The following is a 15,626-nucleotide window of genomic DNA, read 5'->3' as shown; positions in this document are numbered from 1 at the left end:
AACAGCCTCCTGGTGTTCAAGTTTGGTTGCTATCTACAAGATCTTGGATCCTCTCTCTGGGGAGATATCATCATGCATCATGATTAGAAGAATCCAGAAAAGAATGAGTGTTTTCATTTGGCTTTTTAGATTTTCATAGAAACTTTTTTTTTAAAAAACAGTACCTAGGGAGCCCAATACAAATTTGACAAATATTTGTGTTAGAGAAATACAGTTTCAGCACTGCTCATGCCCATCTGCAATAGAGAATGGACTGATGAACTTTTATTAAAAAGTTTAAAGCATTTGGCAGAAGAGGAAGTGGTAATTTTCACCTCTTACCAGAGTGTCTTGAAATCACATTCGGGAATACTTTGATTCCAAATCCACTGCTGACTATATTTTGATGCTTCGGTTAGATTTTATAATCGATTTAACAGATGATGGACATCTTACGGGTGGTGTTGTGTCCTTACACACTACAGCAAATCAACACGAGGCACATACTGGAGACAAGGTCACTGTGACCTGTACCTATATTCACAGGACCAAGAAGTGATGACCCTGCGCGGGACTTCCCTTTATATACCTGGATGACCAGCTGAGGAGTGTCTCCCACAAGTTCACCCCCTGTGGTCAAGGTGTGAATTTCTCAGGTATACACAGTGTAGTGTTGTTACATAAAGGTTACAGTTATGTGAAGGTTACAAACATGACATCAACTCCCCCCCCCCAACATCTTTGGGTCAAAGATTGAGTCTTTCAGAGGGTCGACGCTCTCTCGTGGAGCGCCGCAGTTGGGGCTCTGGTTGTTGAGCCTTGGCATGCATCTTTGTCACCTGTGGTGATTCTGACTCGTCCGGCTGGCCGCAGGGACTGTGCATGCTGCTGACGGTTCGTGTTGCTCGTTCTCTGGCAGTGGTGTGGGCAGCATCTCATTTGCTAATGCAATTCGCGAGTGTTTAAACTAATATAGCAGGGGGATGGGAACCTATGCAGCAAGACATGGCGAAGTAACATGGAGTCAGAAACAGATGGTAGAAAGGTAAAAAGCAACAGTGGAAGGCCGAGTAAACAAAGACAAGAAACAAAAAGGGCCACACTACATCATAATTCTAAAAGGACAAAGTGTGTTAAAAAAAAAGCCTGAAGGCTTTGTGTCTTAATGCAAGGAGTATCCATAATAAGGTGGATGAATTAACTGTGCAAATAGATGTTAACAGATATGATGTGATTGGGATTACAGAGACGTGGCTCCAGGATGATCAGGGCTGGGAACTCAACATCCAGGGGTATTCAACATTCAGGAAGGATTGAATAAAAGGAAAAGGAGGTGGGGTAGCATTGCTGGTTAAAGAGGAGATTAATGCAATAGTTAGGAAGGACAGTTGCTTGGATGATGTGGAATCTATATGGGTAGAGCTGCAGAACACCAAAGGGCAAAAAATGTTAGTGGGAGTTGTGTACAGACCTCCAAACAGTAGTAGTGATGTTGGGGAGGGCATCAAACAGGAAATTAGGGGTGCATGCAATAAAGGTGCAGCAGTTATCATGGGTGACTTTAATATGCACATAGATTGGGCTAACCAAACTGGAAGCAATACGGTGGAGGAGGATTTCCTGGAGTGCATAAGGGATGGTTTTCTAGACCAATATGTCGACAAACCAACTAGGAGGGAGGCCAGCTTCGACTGGGTGTTGTGTAATGTGTAATGAGAGAGGATTAATTAGCAATCTCGTTGTGCGAGGCCCATTGGGGAAGAGTGACCATAATATGGTGGAATTCTACATTAGGATGGAGAATGAAACAGTTAATTCAGAGACCATGGTCCAGAACTTAAAGAAGGGTAACTTTGAAGGTATGAGGCGTGAATTGGCTAGGATAGATTGATGAATGATACTTAAGGGATTGACAGTGGATGGGCAATGGCAGACACTTAGAGACCACATGGATGAACTACAACAATTGTACATCCCTGTCTGGCGTAAAAATAGAAAAAGGGAAAGTGGTTCAACAGAGGCTATCAAGGGAAACCAGGGATAGTATTAAAGGAAGTGGCATACAAATTGGCCAGAAATAGCAGCGAGCCCAGGGACTGGGAGAAATTCAGCAGAGGAGGACAAAGGGTTTGATTAGGGCAGGGAAAAGAGAATACGAGAGGAAGCTTGCAGGGAACATCAAGATGGATTGCAAAAGCTTCTATAGATATGTAAAGAGAAAAAGGTTAGTAAAGACAAACGTAAGTCCCCTGCAGTCAGAATCAGGGGAAGTCATAATGGGGAACAAAGAAATGGCAGACCAATTGAACAAGTACTTTGGTTCGGGATTCACTAAGGAGGACACAAACAACCTTCCGGATATAAAAGGGGTCAGAGGGTCTAGAAAGAAAGAGGAACTGAGGGAAATCCTTATTAGTCGGGAAATTGTGTTGGGGAAGTTGATGGGATTGAAGACCGATAAATCCCCAAGGCCTGATGGACTGCATCCCAGAGTACTTAAGGAGGTGGCCTTGGAAAGAGCGGATGCATTGACAGTCATTTTCCAACATTCCATAGACTCTAGATCAGTTCCTCTCGAGTGGAGGGTAGCCAATGTAACCCAACTTTTTAAAAAAAAAGGAGGGGGAGAAAAAACAGGGAATTATAGACCGGTCAGCCTGACATCAGTAGTGGGTAAAATGATGGACTCAATTATTAAGGATGTCATAGCAGCGCATTTGGAAAGAGGGGACATGATAGGTCCAAGTCAGCATGGATTTGTGAAAGGGAAATCATGCTTGACAAATCTTCTGGAATTTTTTGAGGATGTTTCCAGTAGAGTGGACAAGGGAGAACCAGTTGATGTGGTGTATTTGGACTTTCAGAAGGCTTTCGACAAGGTCCCACACAAGAGATTAATGTGCAAAGTTAAAGCACATGGGATTGGGGGTAGTGTGCTGACATGGATTGAGAACTGGTTGGCAGACAGGAAGCAAAAAGAGTAGGAGTAAATGGGTACTTTTCAGAATGGCAGGCAGTGACTAGTTGAGTACCGCAAGGTTCTGTGCTGGGGCCCCAGCTGTTTACATTGTACATTAATGATTTAGACGAGGGGATTAAATGTAGTATCTCCAAATTTGCGGATGACACTAAGTTGGGTGGCAGTGCGAGCTGTGAGGAGGATGCTATGAGGCTGCAGAGTGACTTGGATAGGTTAGGTGAGTGGGCAAATGCATGGCAGATGAAGTATAATGTGGATAATTGTGAGGCTATCCACTTTGGTGGTAAAAACAGAGAGACAGACTATTCTCTGAATGGTGACAGATTAGGAAAAGGGGAGGTGCAACGAGACCTGGGTGTCATGGTACATCAGTCATTGAAGGTTGGCATGCAGGTACAGCAGGCGGTTAAGAAAGCAAATGGCATGTTGGCCTTCATAGCGAGGGGATTTGAGTACAGGGACAGGGACAGTTGTACAGGGCCTTGGTGAGGCCACACCTGGAGTATTGTGTACAGTTCTGGTCTCCTAACTTGAGGAAGGACATTCTTGCTATTGAGGAAGTGCAGCGAAGGTTCACCAGACTGATTCCCGGGATGGCGGGACTGACATATCAAGAAAGACTGGATCAACTGGGCTTATATTCACTGGAGTTCAGAAGAATGAGAGGGGATCTCATAGAAACATTTAAAATTCTGACTGGTTTAGAAAGGTTAGATGCAGGAAGAATGTTCCCAATGTTGGGGAAGTCCAGAACCAGAGGTCACAGTCTAAGGATAAGGGATAAGCCATTTAGGACCGAGATGAGAAGAAACTTCTTCACCCAGAGAGTGGTGAACCTGTGGAATTCTCTACCACAGGAAGTTGTTGAGACCAATTCACTAAATATATTTCCTTACTACTAGGGGGATGGCGAGAAAGCAGGAATGGGGTACTGAAGTTGCATGTTCAGCAATGAACTCATTGAATGATGGTGCAGGCTCGAAGGGCTGAATGGCCTACTCCTGCACCTATTTTCTATGTTTCTCAGTGTCCACGCTGAACCTTTTTTTTTTAAACTTGGTCCAGATGCTTGCGGCATATCTGCCCATTGTTGAATCTGACCACTATGACCCTATTCTCCTCTTCATCAATTACAGTACCCTCGAGCCACTTGGGCCCCACAGCGTGATTAAGAACAAATACAGGGTCATCGATTTCTATCCATCTCCCCTTTGAGTTCCGGCCGTGGCACTTATTTTGGGACTGGCGCTTGCCCTCAACAATGTCTGACAAGACTAGATGAATGAGGGACAGCCAAGTTTTAAGTGTACGTTTCATGAGTAGTTCCGCTGGCGGGACTCCCATGAGCGAGTGCGGTCGGGTCGTGTAGGCCAGCAGGAGGCGCGATAGACGGTATTGAAGGGAGGGTCCTTGAATCCAGAGCATGCATTGCTTTATGATTTGGACCGCGTTCCGCCTGGCCATTGGAAGCCGGCTTGAACTTTGCTGTCCTGACATGTTTGATGCCATTACCCGACATGAACTCCCGGAATTCATAGCTGGTGAAACACGGGCCGTTGTCGCTAACTAGGATGTCCGGCAAGCCGTGGGTCACTGTGGTGGATGTCGTGCACGAATTCAATATGATGCACTCGATCCATTTTGAGTACGCATCAACAATGAGGACAATTTTCCCCGTGAACAGGCCCGTGTAGTCTACATGAATACGTGACCATGGCTTGGTAGGCCAGGGCCACGGGCTGAGTGGGGCCTCCCTGGGGGCATTGCTCAGCTGGGCACACGTCGTGCACCTGCGAACACAGTGTTCCAGGTCTGCATCAATTCCCGGCCACTATACATGTGACCGGGCAATGGCCTTCATTAGCACAATGCCTGGGTGCTCGCTGTGGAGTTTCCTGATGAATGCTTCCCTTCCGGGGCATGACCACACGGCTGCCCCTTAGTAGGCAGTCGGCTTGGATGGAGTGTTCATCCATCCGTCTGTGGAATGGTCTGACCTCTTCAGAGCATGCTCCGTGTGCAGGCGCCTAATCCCCAGTCAGGACATATTTCTTAATCAGAGCTAGGAGGGGATCTCTGTTTGTCCGGGTTTTGATCTGGTGGGCTGTGATGGGGGAGCCTGCGTTGTCAAAGGCATCGACAGCCATGACCATCTCCACGCTTTGCTCCGCTGCCCCCTCAGCGCAATTTTTGGTGCCTGGCCGGTGCCGTATGGTGTAGTCATACGCAGCCAGTGCAAGAGCCCATCGCTGTATGCGAGCGGACGCATTGGCATTGACAGCTTTGCTGTCGGACAACAGGGATGTTAACGGCTTGTGGTCCGTTTCTAACTTGAACCTTCTGCCAAAAAGGTACTGGTGCATCTTTTTCACCCCGTAGACACATGCCAGTGCCTCCTTTTCAACAATCCCATACCCCCTTTCTGCTTGGGAGAGCGACATGGAGGCATAAGCCACCAGTTGGAGTTGGCCCTCATCGTTACTCGCAACACGCACCCAACCCCATAGTATGATGCATCACGTCAAAACCAATTTCTTACAGGGGTCGTACAGGGTCAGTAATTTATTAGAACAAAGCAGGTTCCGTGCCCAATTGAAAGCCCATTCCTGACAGCCCCCCCAAAACCAATCGCAACCCTTACACAGCAGCACGTCTAGCGTCTCCAACAGTGTACTTAAGTTCGGCAGAAAGTTCCCAAAATAGTTCAATAGTCCCAGAAATGAACGCAACTCCGATGTGTTGTCAGGCCTGGGCGCACGACGGATCACCTTCTTTTGGATTCAGTAGGCCGGATCCCGTCTGCAGCAACCCTCCTGCCCAAAAGCTTGACCTCTGGGGCCAAAAACACACACTTGGCCTTCTTTAGGCGCAGGCCTACCCGGTCCAGTTGGCGTAGCATCTCCAAGTTGCAGAGGTGTTCCTTGGTGTCTCGACCCGTGATAAGGATGTCGTCCTGAAATACGATTGTTCCGGGAATAGATTTGAGCAAGCTTTCCATGTTCCTCTGAAAGATGGTGGCTGCTGAACGAATGCCAAACGGACACCTGTTGTAGACAAACAGCCCCTTGTGCGTGGTGATAGCGGTCAGTAGTTTGGATTCTTCAGCGAGTTCCTGGGTCACATAGGCCAAAGTGAGGTCCAACTTGGTGAACAGCTTGCCGCCTGCCAGCGTGGCAAAAAAGATCCTCTGCTCTCGGAAGCGGGTATTGGTCCTGAAGGGACACTCGGTTGATGGTGGCCTTGTAGTCACCACAGATCCTGACCGAGCCATCCATTTTTAGAACAGCGACGATGGGGCTTGCCCAGTCGCTGAATTTAACGGGCGAAATTATGCCCTCTCTTAGCAACCTGTCCAAATCACTCTCAATCTTCTCCCGCATCACATACAGCACAGCTCTGGCTTTGTGGTGCACTGGTGTGGCGTCCGGGGTGATGCGTGTCACTACTTTGGTGCCTTTGAAAGTCTCGACGCCAAGTTGAAATAATGACCCAAACTTTTGTAGGAGCTGTGAGCATGAACTTCGCTCCACAGATGAAATGACGTGCACATCCCCCCCATTTCATGTTCATCTTGGCTAGCCAGTTCCTCCCCAAAAGCACGGGACCATTTCCCGGGACAATCCAGAGTGGCAGTCGGTTCTGAGATCTATTATGTGTGACCACCAACATTGCACTGGGATGATCTCTTTGGTGTACGTCCGTAATTGCGTGTCAATGCGTTCAAGTTTGGATCTGCTAGCTCTGAGTGGCCACAGTTTCTCGAATTGTTGGACACTCATAAGTGACTGGCTGGCTCCTGTGTCCAGCTCCATGCGTACCGGGATGCCGTTTAACAGTACTCTCATCATCATAAGTGGCATTCTTGTGTATGAGCTGTCGATGTTTGCCACCTGAACCCGCTGAACTTCAACATCCATTGCTGTGTCCCAGGCATACCCCTGCCTTGCAGACCCCTCTTGTGGTTCATCCACTTCGTAAACCAGCCTTGCTGCGGGCTTCCTGCACATCCTGGCTAAATGTCCACTCAAGTTACAATTTCTGCAGATTGAATTGTTGAAACCGGCAGGTTTTCGCAGCATGTTTGCCCCTGCACCTCCAGCATGAGCTGAGAGTGTTGTGAACAAAAGAGCTATTACCAGGCATTCCTCTCTGATTGTCTCTTTGATTACTCTTGAGCACTCTGTTCGTGGGTTTCAATGGTCCCATCCTGGGACGTATTGTCCCTTGTGATGGTGTAAATGTCTGTTCGACCTGCCATTGTCTCAGTTGAGGACCCACCCTAGAGTCTGTTACTGCCTGGTTGGTGTCGAATTGCCCTTGCCTGCCTGCGGGGTTCTGAGTTGCGTTTACCATGTTAACCCCCTGCTCCATCGCCACGTTGGGAACAGAGTTGCGCGCGTATATGATCTTGGTTTCCTCCTTCCCCGCCATGAAGGTTTGAGCCATCAACGCCGCTGCTTCCAAGGTCAAGTCCTTGGTCTCAATTAGCTTCCTAAAAATCCTGGCATGACCAATGCCCTCAGTGAAGAAATCCCGTAACATCTCCCCCCTGCCGATGTCTGTGAACTTAGAGGCTGGCCAAGCGCTGAAGGTCCGCAATGAAGTCCGGTATGCTCTGCCCTTCCCGATGTCGGTGCGTATAGAATCGGTGTCGGGCCATGTGTATACTACGTGGCGGTTTGAGGTGCTCAAAGGTCTTGTCCGCCGGCTTCTCAGGTGCGCGTACGTCTTAGGTCCACAGCTGGTCAGTAGATGCACCCTCCGCTTGTCAGCCGCTGCCACTCCCAGCTAGTCCTTCATGACAAAACTCTGCTGGAGCCTCTCAACAAAATAATCCCAGTCCTCACCAACAGAGTACAATTCCTCTGTGGCCATTCGCTTGAGTCATTGATTCCAGTTTCTCGTCGCCAAATGTTGTGTCCTTACACACTACAGCAAATCAACACGAGGCACATACTGGAGACAAGGTTACTCTATGACCTGTACCTTTATTCACAGGACCAAGAAGTGCTGACCCTGCGTGAGACCTCCCTTTATATACCTGGAGATATACCAGGTGAGGAGTGTCTCCCACAAGTTCACCCCCTGTGGTCAAGGTGTGCATTTCTCAGGTGTATACAGTGTAGTTACATAAAGGTTAGTTATGTGAAGGTGACAAACATGACAGGTGGGTATCTACAAAACTCTTCCACCCCAGCCCCCACCCCCAACTCAAAAGGTTGTGGCAGTCATGGTCCACAAAGTTACCATGCTGCTTATTTTTGTGGGTTTGTGTTTAAACCAGTGCTGATTATGTGGAGACTACTTTTGTGGAGGGAAAAATAACATGGCGTGACATATTTAAATTTATTATATTAAGGGGTGGATTTTCAGTTTGTTGTTGCCGGTTTTCACCCGAAAGAGGCGGTAATGGCAGCAGAAAGCATTTCCGGGAGGGCGGCTAGTTTCCAGTGCCCCACCGGGACATTCGGTGCCAGGTTTATGGGAGCGGAACAGTACCGGCCGGGAGCGGCGAGCCAGTGTGCAACACCCCTGGTTCCGAGACCGGCTCGAAATTTGAAACCCGCCCAATCTATAGCTCCCCGCAGCGCGCCCTAGTGGGACCGCCTGTGAAAGCTGGCAGTCCGAGCTGCATCGGCCGTAGCGAGGGAAGGAATGTCCACCTGAGGTAAGTGTAATTGTTTTTTATTTTTGTGATTCATGTGGGTGTGGCGTCAGGAAAGTATTGGGAATGTTTTAGGAGCTTTTTTTTTTTCCAGATTTTTATTTTCCACTAAAGCCACTCTTAGGGCGCTCCGAGGCTGACTGTTTACCTTGGGATTTGCTCAGGCGGCCTCGAGCCCTAAAATGCGTGGAACGCCTCCCTTAGTGCTCCGCTCCACACTCAGGGCCCAGCTGGTGAATTTTGCAGCCAGAGACGTACACTATTTCCCAGCGCAAAATTTACCTCTCTGCCCGGGTTAATGGTACAAGAGGTGTGACCAAATTTCCAACGGATTACGTGCCTGCTATTCTGTGCTTACTGAGCCTGTAATAAAAAGCAATATATATTTCTGTGGTGTCTCTTGGGTACTAAACGCTCCATGGATTGTTTAATCTTGCTCATTGCAAGAGAGCAGAGTCATGTTTTTCTAAAACTCTTGTTGAATAAAACGATCTTGTGACCATGAAAAACATAATTTGCACCTTAAGGGCTACAAAAGGTTCCTTAAGCTAATAGCAGATTCAAGTCAGCTTACATCATGCTTCCATGAAAAAGGAATTCATTGCTTTTTATAGAAAAGTTAAGAGCACCAGCAATTCACAAAAGGCACAGCTATATTTATCCTTGCTAGAAAAAACATTAAAAAAGGTGCAGGGTCAGGCTTCCCATCAGTTGTGATGCTAGAAGCAATGATCATTCTTAAAACTGGGAGACAGAAAAAAAAGAGCAAAATTGGCAGATCCCGATGGTGACGTGGGAGTCAGAAATCCTCTATAGTATAATCCCCAGAACCAAAAGCAAATGTATCCAGTGTGAATAATACCAGGAGACAGAAAGAGTAAATGTTGGTGAATGCACGTCTCTTGATGCGGGTTCGGCAGTGGGGTGTGGGGTAGCGAGGAAGCCATACACAATAAAAGTAGTACTTGCAACTCAATAAATTTAGTTAGTTAAACATACCGTCCAATTGTACAGCATCATTTTGAACTATAGCTCCATAGAGGTCAAGAATATGGAGTGTTCGTAAAATATTTAGAATTACGAGCTGTTCATAAAACAGAAACAACGGTCACACAATATCAATGACACAAAAGAATATGGTGAGCAGATGGTGCCACCATGTGGTAGATATCTGCAAAGCATCTTAACTCAGTTTAACATTTTAACTTTATGCGTTCATCAATTTTTTTTTACAAATTTAATTATTCAGAAGTTATACCCCTCCTCTTAAGTAATGTCCACACTCTTACCCTAGTCCAGACTATCTGATCTCCAGCAGAACTGCCCAGAGCAGTTACTTATTGTGACTAGAACAGCGATGTCTTGATCTCCATCCATCACCCTGCACCTTGCATTTACGTGAAAAATGCAGGAGGGATAGGATGATGCCATTAGAAAGAATCTGCATTCAGACAGCAGCTCGCATCCTCACGGCATTTCCGATTACTTTACAACCAATAGATGACTTTTGAAGTGCAGTCACTGTTATGTAGGCAAATGCGGCAGCTAATGTGCACACAGCAGGATCTCAAGCAGCAAAAGCAATAAATGACCAGATAATCTACTTTTTGGTTTTGTTGATTGAGGGATAAACGCTGGCCGAGACACCAGAAGAATTCCCCGCTCTTTCCAAATAGTGCGCTGGGATAATTTGCATCCACTTGACCAGGCAGACAGGTGTCGTCAACAATGCAGAAATCCATTAATACAACAATGAAGCACCAGCCTACAGGTCTGTAAAAGGGCCTTGAACTCACAACCTTTTGACTCAGATGAGATTGCAACCAACTGAGCCAAGCTAAGGCTGGTTAAGCCTAAACCCAATCCTTTCTGCTGGATTTTATTGAACAAAGTACTGTGTCGGTGCAGCTCACTGGTGCTTCGAACTGCTGCGTCACAGGGAGATGCAAGTTTGTACTCAACACTCCCGACCACTTCAAATTCACCTTCTGGGAGTACCATTAGGAGAAATGGAGTGCACGGGGAGGAGGCAAAGTCACAGACTATTCCCTGTCCTCCTGACCTGGGAATGATAACGTGAGGTGAGGAGAACATAAAAAGCAGAAGGAAAAAAAAAACATTACATTTGGGCAAAACATACACAAAAAAAAACATTGCCATAACTCTTTAATTCGTACAACTATATTCTTTAGCTATAATGTAATTACATAAAGCATTAGCGAATTAAGTGTATATGAAAACTCGTTTAAGAAAATGGTCAAATGTAATAAATATTATTGGTTATCACAGCTCAAGGAATTATTCAATTCCGAACACAGTTATCATTTAAATCGTTACTCGCTGTCAATAAGTAAACTATCCAACACCGGTAAATTGTCAATTTAGTTTCAAAATAAGACTATATTGGAAAATGTATATTGTAGCTTTTTAAATTGATCATTGGAACAATTCATCTTAAGTGGCAATCATCATGGTGTTGATGTATGGCTTTGTTACAAATAATTTAACGTGTGAGTTATTGCTTCAGTTGCCATTATTTGGACAATGAAAAAATAAAGATTACACATTGATGGTGCACCCCACCCCCAAAATATCAATCTATATTCGAAATAATGTCCTTCATGTGTGATCACACCATTCAGTCCTGGGTGGGTTTCTTAGCTGATGGTACTGTACTACTATTGGTGTCTTTCCCTCTGCATTGTAACCGATTTCAAATGGTGCTAGAAATTGAAGACTCTGAACACCAGAAGAAATCAGTCACCTTGGGTAAAGGGTCATAACTCAGATTTTATGCAAATCATGCTCAACAGTTTCCACGAATCAAAACACCAACGACCATTAATTGTACAATACTGTTGAATAATATATCATTGCGTAATAGACAATGCTTATACCAAAGCAACAACGATGTATAGAGCTCCTTTAACATATAAAAACATCCCAAGGCGCTTCACAAAAGCAGAAGCAGACGCAATTGATGCCGAGCCAAAGAAGGAGATATTAGGATGGGAGACTAAGAGAGTTGTCAAAGAGATGGCCTTTAAAAGGAGCGTCTTACAAGGAGGAGAGACAGTGAAATTTAGGGAGGAAATTCCAGAGCATAGTGCCCAGATGGCTGACTACACAGCTGCCAATAGTGGAGCAAAGGGAGTGTGGGATGCACCGGAAGCCAGAGTTCAAGGAACGCAACATTCTTGGAGAGTTGTAAGGAGAAGATTATGGAGTTAGGAAGAGGCGAGCCATGAATAGATTTAAACAGAAGGAAAAGGATTTTAAATTTGGAACATTGGGGGACTAGGATCCAATGTAAGTCAGCAAGCACAGGGCTGATGGATGAGCAGGATAGGATACAGGCATCGGTGCCAGGAGAGCACTGAAGTAGTCGGGTCTAGTGGTGACAAAATCGTGGATGAGGGTTTCAGCAACAGACGGGCTGAGGCAGAGATGGGCAATGTTATGGAGGTGGAAGTAGGTGGTCTTTGTGATGGAGAGGAGGGGCTGAAAGTTCAGCTCTGAGTCAATTATGATGACGAGGTTGCCAACAGTCTGGTTCAATCCGAGACAGTGGTTGGGGAGGGAGATGGAAATGGTGGTGAGCATATGGAATTTGTGGCGGAGGTCAAAGACAATGGCTTTGATTTTCCAATGTTTAACTGGAGCAAATTTCTGGCTCATCCAGGACTGGCGGTAGAAGGGTTGAGAGAAGTGATTGAGAGGTGCAGCTAGGTGTCTATAGTGAACATGTGTACCTGACCCCATGTTTTTTGATGATATGGCCAAAGGATATAGCCTTGGGGGACTCTAAGTAACTTTACAGGGAGCAGGAAGAGAAGCCACTGCTGCAGATGCTCTGGCTATGATTGGATAGGTATGAGTGAGGGAAGTCCCACTCAGCTGAGTGATGGAAGAAAGATATTGGAGGTAGATAGTGTGGTCGACCATGTCAAAAGCTGTTGAGTTATGAAAGGAAGGGGAATAATACCCGAAGGGAACTATTTTGCAATGTCAGCTAGCATGGGGGCCAGGAAAGGAAGTTGGATTATCACCAGTTTAGTGGGAATGGGGTCAAGAGAGCAGGAGGTTGGTTCTCATGAGTTCAGATAGTGCATTAGGGGAGATAAGAGAGCAACTAGAGAAAGATACAGGCTCAGGGACAGGACCATAGGAAAGGTTTGTCTTGGTGGGCAAGGAAAAGGGCAGATGCAGCATAGACGGCTGAACAGATGGTCTCAATCTTAGAGATAAAGATATTCATGAGCTCCTTTCACGGGCTAAGCGGCCCCCGGCCTGCGAGCACCATCGGGGCAGGCCGGGAGCGGAAGGAGCAGCATGGCGGCGTACCACTCCATGGAGCAGCACATGCTGGATCAGGAGAGCAACGGCAGTGAAGAGGGACGTCACCAAGATCCAGGTCAGTGATTGAAGTGTGGGCAGGTACAGCAGGAGCAGCGAGGTCGGGGCGAAGGAGCGGCGAGAGATTGTAGAGGGACATGATCGGGGCCCTGGAGAGGCGATGGCCCAGGGATAGCACGGGCCAGCCCACACTGCGATGTGTGCAAGCTAGGTCCGTGCAGCAGAGCTGGTCTCCGTTAATCCTTGCCACTGGACCAAGACCTAGCTCTGTCAAGCCCGTGTGGTGGTTGGTGTGCAATGGTCACATGTTTAAAAAAAAACCACGGACAGGCATCTTCCACCCTTCAAGATTTAGTTCGGGATCTGGAATTTTTAGGTCCTTCATTGAAACACCCATGAACTTTTTGACGTGGAAGCAAGTCATCCTTGATTTGAGGGACCGCCTATGATATGACACTGGTTGTTGGAGGAGAGGACGGAGAGGGATTTAAAGAGATGATTGGTAGTGGAGAAATTAATCCCACCAAATCCCATGGCCTCCTTGGGTGAGTTTAGATGTCATCAGATGATCTGCTTTGTCGCTATTCTTCCTCCTAGAACACTGATTTCAAATGGTGCTAGAATCAGCACTGACACAATCTAAGACACCATTTGAAACCAGCTTCCAGAAGAAAATGTATCCACCTTCCTTGTAGATTCCAGGATAACGTGCAGTTTCTCTTCAAGATACAAAAAGAAAAGGAATGAGAGTTTGGCAGATTCATTCTGAATTAGAAATATCACCTTTGTCCAATTTTGCACATCTGGCTGGTAAAAACCCCATTCTGCAATCTATGGAGATACTTCATTATATGACGTATTACTCTATCGTTTTCACCATTAAACCTTACAGATTCTGAGTGGTCAACTTTTCTTTGCCATAGATTATGAGTACTAAAACAAATTAAATCTTCCATTTATTGCCAGATATTTTAGGAAAAAAATAAATCCTTAAAATTCACATTCATTTAAAATATGACCTTTCCATTAAACAAAGAATTGGGTTGCATTAACTAATGATTCTATTTGGCAGTATGGCATTCAGAATTCAGCTGCTTGCTCAATGATACCAAAAGTATTTAAAAATAAAGCAAACACAGCTATGTGCGCAGTCTGGCTCCCCAATTAGAAAACAGAATTCCATCCCAACGTTCTTCAAAGAGGACACGACCCACCAAGGTAGGGATACAAGACACCCTACCACAGGTCAAAATTAACCATGGTATCAGTGTACACAGGAGTGGCCATGCTTTAGAAATCTAGGTTACTTTACTTACAAGATCTAACTTATGTATATCCCCCCACTAATAATTTATTTAAAACGCAGACAGCTTACAGTTCCATGTAATTAATGTGCATTAAATGCTGTAGATTCTCCTATAAGCCTCTTACATTACAGAGTAGACAATAGTTTAAATGCAGAGGGGTAAAAGGCAGAGAACTGTAAAATAATGCTGACAGCATGCAACCCTCACAGTCTCGGTAAATAAGCATCAATGTGAACGTGTCTACTGCCTCAGGGACAACTACCTGTCCATGACGGCAGGACAGGGTATGTCTGCAGTTACCTACATAGGTGGTCACTGAGTCGAAGGGGATTCATTGGGAATTCAGCTCTGCTGGTGGTTCTTAAATTGACAATGGCGTGAACATTATGCTTCAACGACTTTTAAAACTGGAATTGATGGAAATGAGCCATCCCTTGATCTACCGAAACATCCGAAATGTCAGAAACGCTGCTCAGGCGTGCACCTTGTAATGTGCACTGAGCCAAAGCAATACTGATACAGGCATCAAGGTTTCTTTGATACTGAGTTTCCCCCAAGAGTGCAGGGTATCAGTACATACCTGCCCACTCAAGCTCCATCAAGTCAAGCTTTAACAGGTTATTACTTGTTACTGCATTTATACTGTACGATGCCAACTTCAGCATCCTCCACATTTATGTCATGTATTGTGGGAGCTGTATAGAAACATAGAAAATAGGTGCAGGAGTAGGCCATTCGGTCCTTCGAGCCTGCACCACCATTCAATATAATCATGGCTGGTCAGTCAACTTCAGTACACCATTCCTGCTTTCTCTCCCTTGATCCTTTTAGCCGTAAAGGCCACATCTAACTCCATTTTGAATATATCCAACGAACTGGCCTCAACAACTTTGTGGTAGAGAAGTCCACAGGTTCACAATTCTCTGAGTGAAGAGGTTTCTCCTCATCTCAGTCCTAAATGGCTTACCGCTTATCCTTAGACTGTGATCCCTGGTTCTGGACTTCCCCAACATCAGGAACGTTCTTCCTGCATCTAACCTGTCCAATCCCGTCAAAATGTTATATGTTTCTATGAGATCCCCCCTCATTCTAAATTCCAGTGAATATAAGCCTAGTCGATCCAGTCTTTCTTCATATGTCAGTCCTGCCATCCCGGGAATCAGTCTGGTGAACCTTTGCTGCACTCCTCCAATAGCAAGAATGTCCTTCCTCAGATTAGGAGACCAAAACTGTACACAATATTCAAGGTGTAGCCTCACAAAGGCTCTGTACAACTGCAGTAGGACTTCCCTGCTCCTTTACTCAAATCCTCTCGCTATGAAGGCCAACATGCCATTTG

At 45.9% G+C, this 15,626-nt stretch overlaps 1 protein-coding gene across 13 annotated transcripts in view; it reads right to left on the bottom strand.

Annotated features, from left to right (window-relative positions):
* LOC139227881 (zona pellucida sperm-binding protein 3 receptor-like) overlaps positions 1 to 15,626 on the bottom strand; it is a 265,290-nt gene that overhangs the window by 150,227 nt on the left and 99,437 nt on the right. For 3 of the 13 annotated variants that reach the window (XM_070858979.1, XM_070858977.1, XM_070858980.1), the window contains exon 1: positions 9,624 to 10,794. The exons of the other annotated variants lie outside the window; for them this stretch is intronic. In XM_070858979.1, coding sequence (XP_070715080.1) covers positions 9,624 to 9,644 — 21 coding nt within the window. In that variant the 5' untranslated portion in view covers positions 9,645 to 10,794. Of the gene's footprint in view, positions 1 to 9,623; positions 10,795 to 15,626 lie in introns of those variants that run through there. 13 annotated transcript variants of the gene reach the window in all.

This window comes from Pristiophorus japonicus, chromosome 17 (genome assembly GCF_044704955.1).
Source record: "Pristiophorus japonicus isolate sPriJap1 chromosome 17, sPriJap1.hap1, whole genome shotgun sequence".
Classification (NCBI taxonomy): domain Eukaryota; kingdom Metazoa; phylum Chordata; class Chondrichthyes; family Pristiophoridae; genus Pristiophorus; species Pristiophorus japonicus.
This window is presented reverse-complemented; position numbering and strand designations above follow the sequence as displayed.